At 37.9% G+C, this 16939-nt stretch overlaps 1 protein-coding gene across 1 annotated transcript in view; it reads right to left on the bottom strand.

The window, feature by feature from the left end:
* ptprfa (protein tyrosine phosphatase receptor type Fa) overlaps nt 1–16939 on the bottom strand; it is a 246360-nt gene that overhangs the window by 58333 nt on the left and 171088 nt on the right. The window contains exons 13-14 of the mRNA XM_067458880.1: nt 11228–11533; nt 3796–3989 (exon numbers count right to left, since the gene is read on the bottom strand). Coding sequence (XP_067314981.1) covers nt 3796–3989; nt 11228–11533 — 500 coding nt within the window. The remainder of the gene's footprint in view (nt 1–3795; nt 3990–11227; nt 11534–16939) is intronic.

Here is a 16939-nt window from a genome sequence, read left to right as displayed (position 1 = left end):
TTTTTTCAAAAACGCTGGTGCTGAAAGAGTTCATCTCCAAACAACTTTAGCCAACTCAAGAACTTACACAGCTACCAATGATTCTTGACAAGACAAGGGGAGTTTGTGGGACATTTTGGTTAAAATAAATAAATGTGTGACTATATTAGAGCCATATAAACTCCCATAAAGCCCTGGGAGGCAGCAGCTAATCAAGGCTTTATGTAGCAGCATTTATACCCATGACGTCTTAAACTTCAACATCATTCTCTTCGTTTTTTTAAATTGGTCAAGGGAGAGCAGGCAAAAGACCAGCTATTAAAGAGAGACTGTTCACGTCATTGCTAAACACAGTCTTAGATAGCATGAACTGAACTTTAGTCCTAAAACTGAGTTTAAGCTCCAGATCAGATACACTTCTGATTTCAGAGGTGTGAAGTACGGGAAGAGAAAAGAGCCTAACTGCCGGACAGACTTCACCAAGACGGACATCTGAGAGCCACTTCATATTGTTCAGACAAGGACACGGCGGCCATAAACATGGGCATGGGCAAACACTTGGGTGGCGAGAGAGAGCAGTCTTAAGCCTCTGAGACTGACAGAACGGGCCACTCAAAATGATTCAGCACACGCCGCACAGATTCAATCCATCACGCGTGGATGTGATATATGAGTGAGCCGGCCCCAGCCCAAACTCATCTCATCTCCGCTCATCTCTTCCCCCGGTCCCTACGGCCCAAATAGAACAGAACATGCTCCATTTGGCATTTCTGAACAGAGAACAAGCAAACGAACTGCTGTTTATTGATTCTAATGTGGAAACGCTCCAGTGCCCAGCTGGCCTTCATTACACAAAGCCTGGAACAAGAACCAAACGACACAGACAGAGATGATGATGGTGATTTTGATCCTCCTTGCTTACAGTAACTATTTTCCGATTCATTTTTTCCTTTGTAAATTATACATTTACAATATTTATATTATTTTATGTCAAATTTGCTGATTGCTGCCTTTACTTAATTGTACTCTGCCCTTTTACCTTATATTTTCACAATGCTTTATACTTAGGCATTTTTGAATCTGCAGACTCTTTGAAAAAAAAAAATATCATCTTAAATTGGTGTATCAGTGTAATAGCATTTTAGCATTGATAATTGTATGTATTCTAAATACCTACAATTAAATACCATGTTCTTGTATAATTTAACTTATAATTTGTATAATTAGATGAATTTAAAATATAAAATGTATCATTATTTATTACTATTATTTGTTTTCTGCACAAATCGTATGCTCTTCACTGAATAAATTGTGGTAAAATAATTGATTGTGATGGAAAATTACAGGGGACAGTTTATATCTGAAGTGTTTTTTGCCAATAAAGCATATTAATCTAAAATTAAATTAATAGAACAAGAATCAGTCAACATAAAATAATCTTTCTGATCTATGATTGATTTGTAAATGTATCTATGCAAAATGTCAAGTTAGTGTGACATATAGATGTCCATGTACTAATGACTTAGTTTGCATCTGATGATAAAAACAAATGTGCGAAGATGTAAGAAACTTGCTAAAGACCCCTCGTATCCATACAGATCCGACAGGAATGGAGAGTTGCGATTTCTGCTGGGAGGGAAAAAGAAAAACCAAGCTGAACGTGTGTGAGCAGCAGACGAGGTTCTCCACCCTTCAGAGAAAAGCCGCAGAAGTGAACGCAACACCGAGGGCAGCCAACGGGAACGAGGCAGATCCTTTGAGGCCGCATCTGAACATTTCAGCAGTTTGACTGAGCATCTCGTTCTGTACCTTGAGTTCTGACATTCACGAAGCACAGGCCTCTTAGCATTACGCATGCTGCAAGTCATGCATGCTATGTAATTCCCTGTCACGTACACATACACGCACACACTCCAGTAGGCTCACTAAGAGGCAGATACCTGGAGTCAGAGAGCTGGCGTGCTGCTGCAAGCTAAACACTGAATAACAATCCTCCCGATGCTTGCGTCTCGCCCCATAGCAGCTCTCCACGGCCTGCTGCATCCTCCCATGAATACTCAGCAAGGATTAGAGCACCACTAAAGCTCCTGATCCATTTCATCAAAAATTCATTTCACTCAAATATATATATTAATATTAACTTCATTTGAATACCACTTGGTGAGTTCGAATCATCCCTCTGCAATCTCTTATGAATAAAACACTTCCCACTTGTTCCCACTTGACTTAACTTTTTTCTGATCAAGATGATCAGAAAATTTTATTCTTTAAAATTGCACAAAATGTTTAATTAAATCAATAAATTCGAATTGTATATACTTGCAGCCATTCCTTTATTTAAGTAGTGGTTATGGGCAAGTTACTTTGAAAAGTAATGCATTACAATATTGTGTTACTCCCTAAAAAGTAACTAATTGCGTTACTTGGTTACTTTTTAAGAAAAGTAATGTGTCACATTACTATTGCTTTACTTTTTTCACCTGGGCTGGGCTTTTTTTTATATATAACTATTTTTGAGCAAATGTAAAGACCCTTTCCCATTAAAAATAGATAATAAGCCTCAGGAAACACTTACTTCCCCCCCAAAAAACAAAAAATCTAAACAAAAAACTTAAAGGTCAGCACCAAGTACATTGGTCAATAAAGTGAGATTGAATGCATACAAATATTTTATTTATATTAAATATTTAATTATTAATAGAGGTTTGCATAGTATTCTGATTTTGCATTTCACAGATTTTATACATTTCGAAGAATACTGAATGTTTTTTTGTTTTTTGTGTGCAAATGACATTAGTAAATGCACATTCACATTTAGCATAGGACTACAATAACCATCCTGTGTACACACAACGACTCCACTATTATGATTTATCTCAGCATTGGGGCAAGAGAGCTGTCAGTCAATGGGAAAACAAAGTAACTTGCGTTACTTATTTGAAAAAGTAACTCAGATATTTTGTTGTAAATTTCAAACGTAATGCATTACTTTAATAGTAATTTGAAAAAGTAATCTAATTACGTAACTCGAGTTACTTGTAATGAGTTACCCCCAACACTGATTATAGGTCCCCTGGAATTCTTCATAGGTCCTGTTTACACCTGGTGTAAGGTGCATTTTGTTCAATCTGATCATATGTAGATGAGGGAGACACGTTCCCGTTTACACCTGGAGTCTTTTTTGTCCACTTTCAATCCTGATTTCTTTGATTTGTTTTTTTCTTCATATCTAATCGATCTAATGGACAAAATAAACTTGTAAAATTTACATTTAACGGAAGATGTAGACGACGGAAAAACACACAGAGAGCAGCAGCTTTAGCTTCTGCTCTGACAGCCGCAAGACCACGGCGAACACTGCGCGTGTGTGTTAGAAATCAGGAATGCTAAGAGAACATTGTTCTTGGTACATTTTTTGTCTTAATGACGATAAAGTTTATCTGGCAGACACACTTCCCAAAATGTTTATGCATTAGGTCAGTAGGCAGAGACTATGCGTCTTTTATTGCTGTTCCAACACAAGCAACCACATGAGCATCTACTCTAATACCAATGCGTTACACTAACAAATGCGTTTTCGACTACCTCTGGAAGTGGTCTAAAGTGGACAAGCTTGAAATGTTTTGACCCCATTTACACCTGTATTTAGCGTTCTCCACTTGTGATCCGATCAACCAAAACGCATCTTAATGCCAGGAGTAAACGGGACCTTAAACTGTACGAGCACCGCAATAATTCTTGGCGATGATTAGGATTTTGTAAAAATAAGGCCATCCATATTACAGTGATTTGGTTGTACATGTGCTATTTCCATACCTGCGCCTCAGGTAGGGCCACGTCCAGTATGATGGGCTGTCCGCGTGGCTCTCCGTTCTCCAGCCGCGAGTAAACCACCTGATACCCACGGATCTGTCCGTGCTGCTTCTGCTGCAGAGGTGGTTTCCACGACACCCGCAGGGCCGTGGAGTTCACGTTGTCCACCTCAACCTTGCGTGGAGGGGCGCCGGGCACTGTGGGAGGTAGAGAAGTCACGTTTAATGCTTAATCGCACACTCATAATACACGGTACAAACCTGCTCCCAGGCTACAGCCAACACATTTTTAACAGCTTTTTAGTTTGATTATCTATTTTCCATAACTTTAGACTCTAGACAAATTCACAATAACCAGCAAAAATGAACTCACCCTTATGTTGCTCCAAAATAAAACTAAGATTATTTGAAAATTTCATGTTTAATTCAATGCATTAATTATGAAAGTTAATTGTGACTTTTTATCTTTTTTCCTCAAAATTGTGAGATATAAACTTGCAATTGTGACAAAAAAAGTCACTATTACCTTTTTTTCTTTTTTATTCTGTGGTGGAAACAAGCTGACATAGTTACATGCCGTTTCTTAGTAATGGTTTGGGAAATTTAATAGCAATTTCTGAGTGAAAATTATATAGTGTACACTGTAGATTTTTAAAAAACATTTTCTAGAGACTGATCACATCAACATTTTTCAGTTGGCAAAATTGAAATTTTTTGTGAATTGATGGAATTTAATTCACAGAAATAAAGTTCGGCCAACTGAAAAATTTAGATGTGATCAGTCTCTAGAAAATTTTCAATTGGAGATCTGATTTTTTTTTTTTTTTTCTTTCTTTTTTTTTTTTTTTTACAGTGGGAACACAACATGAGATGTTTTAAAGAATATTCAAACTCCAAAAATTAATGCATCATAAAAGTATCCAAACATTTAGACTAATATCTTTTTTTTGTCAAGTATAGAGTAGACTTTGGCTGCTTTTTATGCTGTTTTGGGAGCTTGACAGCTGCTGATTAACATAAATTCATTGCATTGAAACGATCAGTGTTTGAAACAACATAATGGTGAGAAAATGAACACTAAATTCTTATTTTAAGGAAACTATTCCTTTGGCATACAATTCACAAGTTCAAATGCATGGCATCGAGGAGCCTGGGAGACAGGGTTTGCGAAGCCCACATAACATTTCTCACACACGTCTCATGGAGGAAGCCAGCTCAGCTCCCCCTGGAGTTTGGGCTGAATACCAATCTGACAAGAGTGCAGGAGAGCAGCAGTTCAGTAGATGTTAATGACAGTCAATTGATAGTCAATAGAGGAGGCAGTGAAGTAAGGAAAGACAGGAGTGAAGGTTAAAAAGCGCAGCATTAAGAGATTAATAACCAGATGGAGAACACCCTCTCCCATCCCAGAAGTAACAGCTCAGAGCGCAGAAGATCTATGAAGGCTCAAGTGCTGAACGTCAGCAAAACAGCCTGCACTTAATTGGAGTCATTTAACTGTTTAAATGTGCTTGGCACTCGCTGGAATTCAGCCTTGACCTTCAGAGGGGAAACAATTCGATGCCTGAAAACAGATAAACAGAACTATGGTGTTCCTCGGCAGATGTGTGACCTGTAACGAAACATCGACACATGTTTGAGAGAGTTTAATACAAGTTAAGCTCAACTGATACCCTTTGTAGTGTAATATCAACTACCACTGAGAAGTTACAGTTTCGATCTTACAATGGAAGTAAACTATAGGCTCGTGTAGCATAGGGGTTTGAAAGCACGTGTCATGTGAAGTTACCTGGTTTTCATGGCTTCGTGAGGAGAGAAAAGATTGAGGATAACTTTACACAGACTTTACAAGGTCAGCATTTGATGCTCTCACACTCATACTAACATGCACGTTCAATCCCTGTCACTACTCATTTTTAACTGTGTTTATTTTCATTAGGGATGCACAATTACTACAAAAATGGTAAATAATTTTCCTTATTATTATTATTATTATGTAGATCAGTTGTTCTTAACTTTTTAACTCCAATGCCCCCGGTTGTCATGGACAATATTTAAATATTTCGTTTTCAAAATTTGTATTTACATAGTAGCAATATATTAAAGGGATGATGAATTGAGAAATCAACTTTCCCTTAAGCCTTTGATAGATAAAAGGTTATGGTAATATAAGAATATCTTGTAAGTTTCAGAGCTGAAAACTTTCTTGTTAGTCAAAGAAAAGCTTTTATAGACGCAGGCCCAGAAAACAATCATGTGCGCAACTGCACATCTATATGTCATCCTCTACAGCACGTGTAATCCAGTAGCCCCGCCCACCGACTCATGGAGCTGGATCGCATTAGCCAGCAGCATTAAACATGACGAAGATAGCAAGATATTGTGCTATTCCTGGTTGTGGAAGAACACAGTCTCTGCATAAGCTTCCTTCAGATCCTAATATCAGGGATTGTGTGATATACTTCATTTATTTTTAATGAAGTTCCAGCTCACGCGGGGAAGGCATATACGCGTGTTCACTTCATTTCACTGCAGAATCGCTTATTAACAAATGTCCGGTTGATGCTGAATTTGTGGACATATTGATATTAAAACACAATGCTGTGCCTTCTATATTGGATCCGACAGGAATGGTGCAACACACTTATGTGAGTAAAACGTGTTCTTATATGCAATAGTATTGCATTGTTACAAATCGTTTTCATTATGTGTACGTGTCTAACAGAACATACCTTTAGCACGCTGGACTCAGACACGTATGGACCAGAGCTTGCAAAGTCTAAAGTCACAGGGCTGTGTGTTTTCCAGACGGGCTACCAAAACGGCCAGTGAATCTCAAATAGTGAAATAATATTCCTTTCTTGATCTGCGCTGTTCACTCTCTCTTGACTTGACATTTGAAGGGTGCGCGTGTATATCCACCAATCGGGCAGGTCATGTAATACAAAAATAATATTCCAATCAATCGCGGGTGGATGAGAAATAAATCATTGTGTTTGTTTGATAAAGACGTTTACGAGCCCTGCGATCATTCCAGTTGCCGCTTTCAAATCAATCCCTCCCTAATGTGAACTGACAGGGGAGCTGAAGCTCATTAAATATGCCAATCTTATCCAATCCTAGTCGTGGGCCTTTACTTCCAAGTCTCCAGTGAGGCACGACCACCAAAACCCAGCATTCAGAAGAGAGCCTCAAAACCAGTGTAAAAAATAGCCTATTACTTATTAGTTATGATGTTTTTGAATGTAAAAAACACACGAATGTCATTAGTTGACCTCAGACAACAGTATAAAAAAGAAAAAAAGCCAGTTGATGACACCTTTAAGATAATTAAATCAAATAATTTTAGTTCGTAAGTCTAGATTGTAATTACAATGTTTCCTCTTTTCTTAACTCACAAGCAGAAATGTCCAGGTAAATATCACATGACACATGCAAGACTGAAAAATTAAAATAATTCAATTCAATTCCAGATAATGCTCTTCATAGTTTACATTTTTTATTACCAATGAATTAACATGACTTTTCTAGTTTGTAATTACAATTATTTTTTTCTAATGAACATACATTTCTACACACACACACACAAAAAACCTAATAATAATCATAAAATATTATATGATATATTATATGATTTGATTTGAATTCATCTTACATCTTTAACCCTTGTTTTAAATTGATTTAAAATCATTTTAAACCATCTCCCGCCCCTACTGACATATTTTTTTAAAATAATTTTGAAGCTCTAATTTGAATATTTTTGTCTGCGTACAAACTTTTGTAAGCGTTTTATTAATCACAAATTCTCGGGGGCTCTGGGACAAGTCAAAATCATTTTCTGTGGTAATCGATATTATGCCACAAGTGCTGTCGATAGAGCTTTACTCATACTGAACGCGTAGCATTCCTTTGAGGGATGAAAGCGCAGACTCTGCTCCTCAAATCTTCCAGATTCTGCTTCTGCTCCATCCTGACGTTTGACTCCGCTGTCTAACGCTCTCTCAAGTCTCACTCACTGGTTTTCTCGTGCTCGCCCGCATCTCCATGGAAACGCAGAGACGGACGGGACGGGTTCACACTACGCTCAGTGCTCACAGCTACTTCACTCCACTTCACTCCTAAAGCACATTACCCAGAGTTCCAGGCATGAAGGTAATATCACAGGGAAATTACACGTGTGCTGGCGGGAAGAGAGACAGAGAGACAGATCCATAATATGATAAAGATCAGAGATCACCCGAGACCACGATACGGCCCATAAGGGTTCTCAGCCCAGCCTCATGCAGGAAGTGTGAAAACAGGCTGTGGTCTACTGAGACCTGCTTCACGCCTCACAGACCACATCTAATCACAACCTGCTAATATGCAGCACACAGAATAACACGTGGGGTGTTTTTATAAGGTAATACATTTCTAATGAGAAAAACAGCTCTGATATCCAGCTGCATTCAGAGTCTGTGTACCGTGACCTTGCCTCAAACTATCCATTTACTTTGCTTTCCCACATAAAAGACATACACAACTCAAACTCAGAAAGTCACAAACCAAAGCGTGTGCTTTGATTTATGAGAATAACACCAGTTAAAAACGCTCTGTTCTGTTCGGGATTCACTAACGAACGATCTCATTGCAACATTCCTTCTTGATGAATATGGATGTCTGTGAGCTTCTCTGAATGGGCAGAAAAGGCAAGAAGAAGCGATTGAAAAGTTTACAGATAAAAAGCATGGCTAATTTATCAATGGCTGCACCTGCAGCGTCCTTTTTTCACTTTCTGTCAGCGTCGTTAAAGCCTTATCAGCCACCGCAGCACATTATTCTCCCCAGAATATGCAAGAGAAAACTCAATAGCTTGATTTATCTCATTTTGGCCTGATTAATAACCCTCGAAAAGAACCTGAAATGAAACTGAATAACGCATATAAAGTTCACCATCTTCCAAGTTTAGTGCATCAACTTTAAAACAGGCCCCAGGCCTACATGAATATTTTGTGTTCAGAGTTTTACTTGCTAAGGTAAGAATCACTATTACTGCTTATTTTTAGGTGCAATATGGGCTCACATAAGGTGTGCGATTACTAGTACAATCAATCAAAATGTTTTTTTTTCAAACTACATTTTTGCTGGGCAGATGGTAAAACATTCCACACACTTGCATGTAGAGATGAGAATATCACAGAGAAGCGAGACCACACATGGCGAGCCAGAACAACCTAGCAACCACCTTGCAACAGTCCAGCAACACCAGAACAACCCAGGAGACTGACAACTACACTGCCATTCAAAGTTTTAAATGTTCAGTATGTAAAATTACTAGTGGTTGAAATTGGTACTGCAGTTCACATTCAAAACACTGGAGAGCAAGTAGGTATAACTGCAGACAGGAGATCTCAAAAATGGGGAATGAACTCCAAAAGGGGGCGGGGTCTCCAAGTGAAAAGACTTTCTCTATTGGCTCTGGCTTTATCCGATTGTCATTTTTCTTACATTTTAATTTTTCATAAATTAAACATTGTTCCTGGTTGACATCAGAACAAAAAAGTTATAAAATATGGCAACCCGGGATGACGAAAAACGATTGGGTAAATTGGCAGTGGGCGGGATCACACAGAACAAAACAAAAACAGACGTTCCGACACAAATGTGAACTTAACATGTTTCCCAAATATCTGCAAATATGTTTTTGATATAAGTCTCTTATGCTCACCAATATTGATAAAATATACAGTAATTCTTGAACAGAAAAAGAAATAGATGAATGGAAAGTTCAAAAAAACAAAATTTAGTTGAAATAGAAATTGTTTCATTACAAATTACTTTTTTAATTACAAATTTTTCATCAATGTAATGTGTCCTCACTGAATAAATGAATATATAAATTTATTTTGAATAGTAGTGAACATAGCAACACTAAAAACACTAAGAACACACTAGCAACCACATAGTAAGAAAAAACAAAAACAAAAATTGTTTGATGTTTGACTATTCTGACTGACTCTTAAAAAGTAACATTAATGTCACAAGTGTTGATCCTATAGCTTTTCCAAAGCAAAAGGGCTGATTTCACCAGGGCCGCATGTGATGGGTTAAAACAAAACAGAAAGAACAGCATCGAGAGAGAGAGGAGAAAAACAGGTTCCTTTACCACCACTGCAAGCAGGTTGGAAGCAACCACTCATAAAACATCGCCTCCAGGAAAAAGAGAAATACAGTGAAAGAAGAGAAGAGATGGGATATCAGAAAGACAGTGTATTGTTAGATTGACAGGCTTAACAGACAAGGGACATGTACTTCCGGCATTCACCTGTCAATCAAACTGCTGAGCCCAGAGGAGGCAGAAATGTGCAGTATTAAACCCCATATGTAGGCAGACGCACACACTCAGTGTATGATGTAACTACATTTTTACATTTTATGAAGAAAATGTGAGTGGTGCTTGCTCATGCAAAACTCACCGCTAAAATGTTAGGGTGTTGTGGGCATTGCTAAGTGGTTGCCGGTGTGTTCAGGGTTAGTTGCAAAGTGGTTACTCACCGGCTCAAATCTAATCTATGTGTCTCTAAATATGGCTCTGGTCTCTTCTTTTTATGTACACTATCTGTCAACAGGATAATTAAAAAGCATTCATAATGTTACAAAAGATTTCTCTGTTTCTATTTGAACTTCCTATTCATCCAAAAATCCTGAAAAAATGGATGGTTTTACGCAAAAACATTAAGCAGCACGACTTACAACACTGATAATAATCATAAATGATTCTTAAGTAGCACATCATCATAACAGAATGATTTCTGAAGGATCATGTGACACTGAAGACTGGAGTAATAATGCTGAAAATTCAGCTTTGATCACAGAAATAAATTACGTTTTACAATCTATTCACATAGAAAACAGTTATTTTAAATTGAATTAATATGCCACATAAGTTTTTATTGTATTTTTGATCACATAAATGCAGCCTTGGTGAGCAGAAGAGACTTCTTAAAAAAACAGCAAACCATTGAACGGCGAAGTAACTAATAATAATCTTCCCTAAAAAAAGGTGTGTTGCTGTGTGGGAGCATCTCAATGAACCCCATGAAAACTCTCAGTTCGCCCACTCTTTCCCTTCACACGTCTTTTCATCACACAACAAAGTCTGACTCACAAAACAAAGTATCAGTGATGACCTGAACTTTCACTCCACTATAGATATCAGCTCGTGTTCTCCAGTCTCGTGTACAAAAGCCACACTTTAATAACAGAAGAGCGAGGAACAGCAGGCATGAACTCCAGAGTAATAGAAGAAAGAGAGAGAATCGCATAGGGAGGCGCTGATTCATGCCGTTCAGTCAGGTAACCCGAAGCGGAGTTAGTGCTGGTGAGTTTGGTGACTCAGCGGTGCTAGTTAGAAGGTGCGGAGAGCAGATCTGGATCACCCGTGAGCTGAGCATTACCGTCCTCTCTGGTTCTGACGCGGGTGCTGCCGCTCTCCGGGCCGGGCCCCACATCGGTGTGCGCTTTCACCCACACCACGTACTCTGTCCATTTCTCCAGTCCTTCCAGCACGTAGCTGGACACATCCGCAGGGATGTCTCTGACCTCGTGGCGCTGCTGGTCCTCGCCCGAAACCGCCTGATAGGCCAGAGAGTATCTGACGATGTTGCCGTGACGACTGTCGGCTGGGGGAGCCGCCCAACTCACCTTGATGCTGGTGGAGCTGAGACTGATCAGGTGCACTTCCTGTGGGGGGGCGGATGGGGCTGGAAAGGGGTGCAGGAACACATCAACTGGGACTAGTTGCATACACACAGTCACTATGTTAAGACTGTGTCTTAAGAACTAGTCTGACCAACTAATAGTTTACCAAAGAGCACTTAAGGGATTCAAATTAGACCAATCCTACTTCTTATGTAGCTGAATTATTAAAATTATGACTACTCTTAACGACTCACTTGTAAGACGAGTCTAAGCAGTTTATGCAACTGGCCACTGGCCTGCAAAGAAGATATATGTCTTTTGGAGAACTTGAATTTAAGAACCAACACACACACACACACACACACACACACACACCTGGTTTCCATGTTTTATGGGGACTTTCCTATTATTTTTATACTGTACAAACTCCACCTTAACACTAAACCTATCATGAAAAAAAAATCCTTCTCGCATTTTTACATTTTTCAAAAAACATCACTTAGCATGATTTCTAAGCTGTTTTCCTCATTGGGACCAACAATGTTCCCACAAGGATAGGGCTTTTGGATACCGCCATCTTTGTGGGGACATTTTGTTTCTATAATGTTGGGTTAAACAGGACCACACACACACACACACACACACACACACACACACACACACACACACACACACACACACACACACACACACACACACACACACACACACACACACACACACACACACACACACACACACACACACACACACACACACACAAATATAAACCCTGAACACTCATTTTGGAGGATTTCAGATAGCCTCTATCATCATTTGATTTAAATGATATACAATAAAAAGCACTATTGTTCAAAAGTTTGGGGTCAGACAATCCCCCCCCCCCCCCCCCCCCAGCAGAAATGCATTATATTGATCAGAAGAAGTGACTGTACAGACTTGTTGTTACACAATGTTACACAAAAATCCTACTTCTTTTCATCAAAGAATCCTGACAAACTATTTTAAATTGTATATTTTATAATGTTACTGTATTTTTGATCAAATATAGCAGCCTATGAGTGCATGAGACTTCTTTCAAAAGCATCAACAATCTTACCGACCACAAACCTTTGAATAGTAGTATACGTATCCTGTATGTCATCATAATATATACCATCTATCAGAAGATGAAAGGTGAATCCCTGTGTGGGGACTTTAAAGCAGTGATTTCCAACTGTTTTAGCCAAGAGTCCTCATGTATCTCTCTATCACTCATACACTGGGTTAAAAACCACCCAAGGGCTGCGTAAATATAGGACAGAAGACATGTTGGGTTCATTTTACCCATGCAACAAATTAGGTTGTTTTTTTAACCCAGAATAATGGGTTAATTACTTTTTTTACTATAATACTAGCTTATTGTTTTTACTTCCTACATGAATTAATGTTTACAGATGAACTTAAATCTTCTAAACTTTAAAAAAATAACCCACGCAGTCACTGGTTTGCATGGTAACTCCTTTAGTTTCAATCATACAGTATAGCATATTTTATATTGTTTTTAATACTTACTGCCTACATTTAAGCTACTTTAACAAATATTCAAAGTAAAACACTTAGAAGTAATTGAAGTGAAATTGGCAGGTCTCTGTTGTCTGACCCTTATGACACTGGATCTCGTGCCGGAGCTTGTATCATGTTCAACGGGGGAACTTAAGGCCGCCGCCCTATATTTCACTCGTACACTGTAAAACAAATTCAGGTCTCCAATGGAAAATTTTCTAGTGACTGATCACATCTAAATTTTTCAGTTGGCCGAAGTGAATTTCTGTGAAATAAATTCCTGCAATTCACAGAATTTCAATTCGGCCAACTGAAAAATTTAGATGTGATCAGTCACTAGAAATTTTTCAATTGGATATTTTTATTTATTTATTTTTATTACAGTGTAGCCGAAATATGCTGTAGCCGTCGGTATACACTGATTGTTTATGGACAGGTTATGGAGCTAGTCACAGCATAAACAATCATTAGACATATAGACCTATTTTAACATCCTATGTATTTATATTCTGTTTTTTTTTTTTTAAATAAAATCATACAATTTTATACAAGGCTTCAGATGTGTCCATCACGCAAAATGACAGACGGGTGTCACACAACAGTAGTTTAGGTAACCCATATCACAGCCATGTATGATGCTTTGCATAAAATTAATCGATATACAGCGCAATAACAAATTTATAGACAAAATAAAATGTACACAAACGTGTATTTCACTGAAGACACGCACCAATCTGACGGAGCTGCACTGCTCTCTCTTGAAGAGGTCGCAAAAAGCCTGCAGTAAATAACTCAACACTGGGTTGTTACGTCTGACCCAGGATCTTGGTTACACAATAACTACCCAAACACTGGGTTGTCAAGTCTGACCCAGATTTGGGTTACATAAAAACTACACAAACACGTGACATCTTGTTCAAGATATGGATAACTTTTAGAGTGTATTATACTAGATATAATTTAGCACTATCATTATTAGCTATTGATTTAATTAATGTGTAATGTTTTAAAAATCTTTAAGACTTGCACACATTACATACATTCTGATTTATTTCATAAAATAAATAAATAAATAAAACATTAATCACAATTCATCTATTGCATTCTAAAGTTTTAACAAAGTAAAATCTGGAACCTGTTTTAAGTCCCTCTGGTTGAGAATCACTGCTTTAAACATGTCTGCACATATTGCAGTCTAAATACTGTTTTGGTGGTGAAAGCAGAGATTGATGGTTCACTTCTATTTTGTGTGTGTGTTTTGTCAGTGTAAGTATGCCAGAGATAACAGATACATTTTGTCTGACACACTGTCTGTGGCTAGACATGTAATTGATGTGATTGATGGCCTGTCTGATTTCTGAGATGCTGTATCGATTTATATTTTAAATCACTTGAGTTCACAGAAAATCCCTACCTATCTCATCCTGAGAACATGGCAAACTTAAATAATATACAGCAGGATTGTTACAAGGCCCTCTGGAATACTTGTTTCGAATTGAAGCAGAAGCAAACATAACATATTGGCTTTTCTAAAATGATAAAATAGATGGTTTATGTATGTATCCAGCACTATGAAGATGTGATAACTCTTTCACTCCTGTGTTTTATTCAGCAGAGCAGGCGGGAAATGTCTTCTGAGGAAAAAACTACACAAAATAGGAGAAGGTTTGACTCAACACAGAAGAACAAGAAACACATTTGTGAGTGTGAATCAGAGAAGAAGATGGTCATCACCTGTGGAGAAAGGAAACCAGGAGAGAAAAGACAAAGACTAAGAAAGTGTTGGAAAAGGCACGAGAAATAGGTGAGAAAACAAGATTAAACTGGGAGAGACTGAGAAAAACAACAGAGACGAGAGAAACTGGACACATCTAAATTCAAGAGGGAGTTGAGAAGAAAAAAAATGGTGAGAAAAAGAATAAATACAAGGAAATGAGAAAATGAACACACGGTTTGAGAGAAAATGAAGTGTGAGGAAACGGAAGGAGAGAGTTTATTTCTCACCTGCAGCAGAAGTAAGTGTGAATGAAATACAACAGGAAGAGAGAAAAACGAAGAAACAAAAAAAGACAGGAGGGAGACAGAGATTGAGGAGAAAAGCAAGACAGCAAGGAAAAAAAAACTATAAAAAAATATAAAAGACAGCTAGAAGAGGAGCAGATGGAAATGAGAGAGACTGAAGTGAGAGGAAAGGTGCATTAAGAGGCGTGAAATGTCAAATCCAGTGAGTTTGAGATGCTTTTCACTTTTGGAGGATTTATTCCTTTAAAAATGTTTATGCTGTTTAAAAAACGAGACAAAAAAGGGGAGATTTTAAAGTCACCATAAAATGATTCTTCTCCTTTCATGGGATATCACAGAGTTTATTATTAATGATATACAGTATACTTGTACATATTTTTTTAAACCTGCATCATATATTTCTATCATTGTTAATTTAATAATTGAAAAGCTATTTCATGCTGACTTTAAATGGACAGTTCACACACAAAAAAAGAAAAGAAAATTAGCCCATGGTTTACTCACCCTCAAGTCATCCTAGGTGTAAGTCACTTTCTTCTTTCAGACGAATACAATCAGAGTTATATTCAAAAATATCCTGGCTAATCCAAACTTTATAAAGGCAGTGAATGGCTGTTTCTGTTTTGAAGTCGATAAAAGTGCATCTATCCATCATAAAAGATATCCACAAGGCTCCGGGGGTTAATAAAGGCCTTCTGAAGTTTGTGTAAGAAAATTATCCATGTTTAAAACGTAACATACTGTAATCTCCAACTTCCGCTAACTGGCGTTCCATAGCATAGAACGCTCTGGTGAGAATATGCTTGTTCTCACGAGAACCGGGTTTAGTTTTGCTCTATCCTCTGCGTTTCCGCGTTCCTCACCAGAACTTATGCCGCGCCTGCATCCTGAATTATACGCTGGAAACAGAAACACTTATTCACTGCCAATAAAAAGGGTGGAAAAGCCAGGACATTTTTTAATATAACTGATTGTATTCGTCTGAAAGAAGAATGTAATTTACACGTATGACTTGAGGATGAGTAAACCATGGGCATTTTTGGGTACACTGTCCCTTTAAGGAATGTTCATGCTGCTCTTTCAGCTCAAAGTGACCATTGCTGTTAAGCAACAACACCGAAAAAGCATGATAAAGTATATTATCGATATTGCACTGACACTCGGATGAGAACAAAAACTGAAGTGACCTGAATAATGACGCTAACTTTGCTGAATCAACAGATTTAATTAACATTGACTTAAATATTGAACTGAATATGGACAATATAATCTTCTGTATAGCTACTTTACAGCTGAAATCACAAACATTAAAAAGCCGTTTTTTCCCTGCTTATTAATGTGAAGTTGCTTTTAAACAATCTGTATTATATAATGTGCTGTGATTTGACTAGATTATGCACATTCCTCAAAATTTCCCCTTTTGTGCTCCATAGAAACCTATGTAAAGTGTTTTAAAATTAGTCAATTCCTTTAAAGTTGGGTCAGTATGCTCCCTTAAGCCGGGCTAAGACTACAGTTTTTAAATCCTAACCGATCTTGCTAACCAAAATCTGGTTGCATCAGGAGAATCTTCAGCGATTTTTTTCTCTTAAATCTCAAACATGCACACACTACAAGATTTAAAAAACTGTTGCGCATCACACACTACAAGATATTATTAAGATGGTCATGCCAGGAGGAGCACCTCACGTGATGCAAACATGTAAGTAACAGATCGTCATTGTTGTCTCAATATGTAATGTTTACATTTGCTAGCAGATTTTGACCCTCACCAATGTATGTTCAAAACCAAGGCAATTTTTCCCCAGCTCTTTTCTTATCGTCTGTACGGTTGTATCATGTTTTCGCAGTGCAGCTTGTTTTATGGTCGCAATTTCAAAAGTGCACTTATTCACTTCCCT

This window comes from Pseudorasbora parva, chromosome 12 (genome assembly GCF_024679245.1).
Source record: "Pseudorasbora parva isolate DD20220531a chromosome 12, ASM2467924v1, whole genome shotgun sequence".
NCBI lineage: Eukaryota > Metazoa > Chordata > Actinopteri > Cypriniformes > Gobionidae > Pseudorasbora > Pseudorasbora parva.
This window is presented reverse-complemented; position numbering and strand designations above follow the sequence as displayed.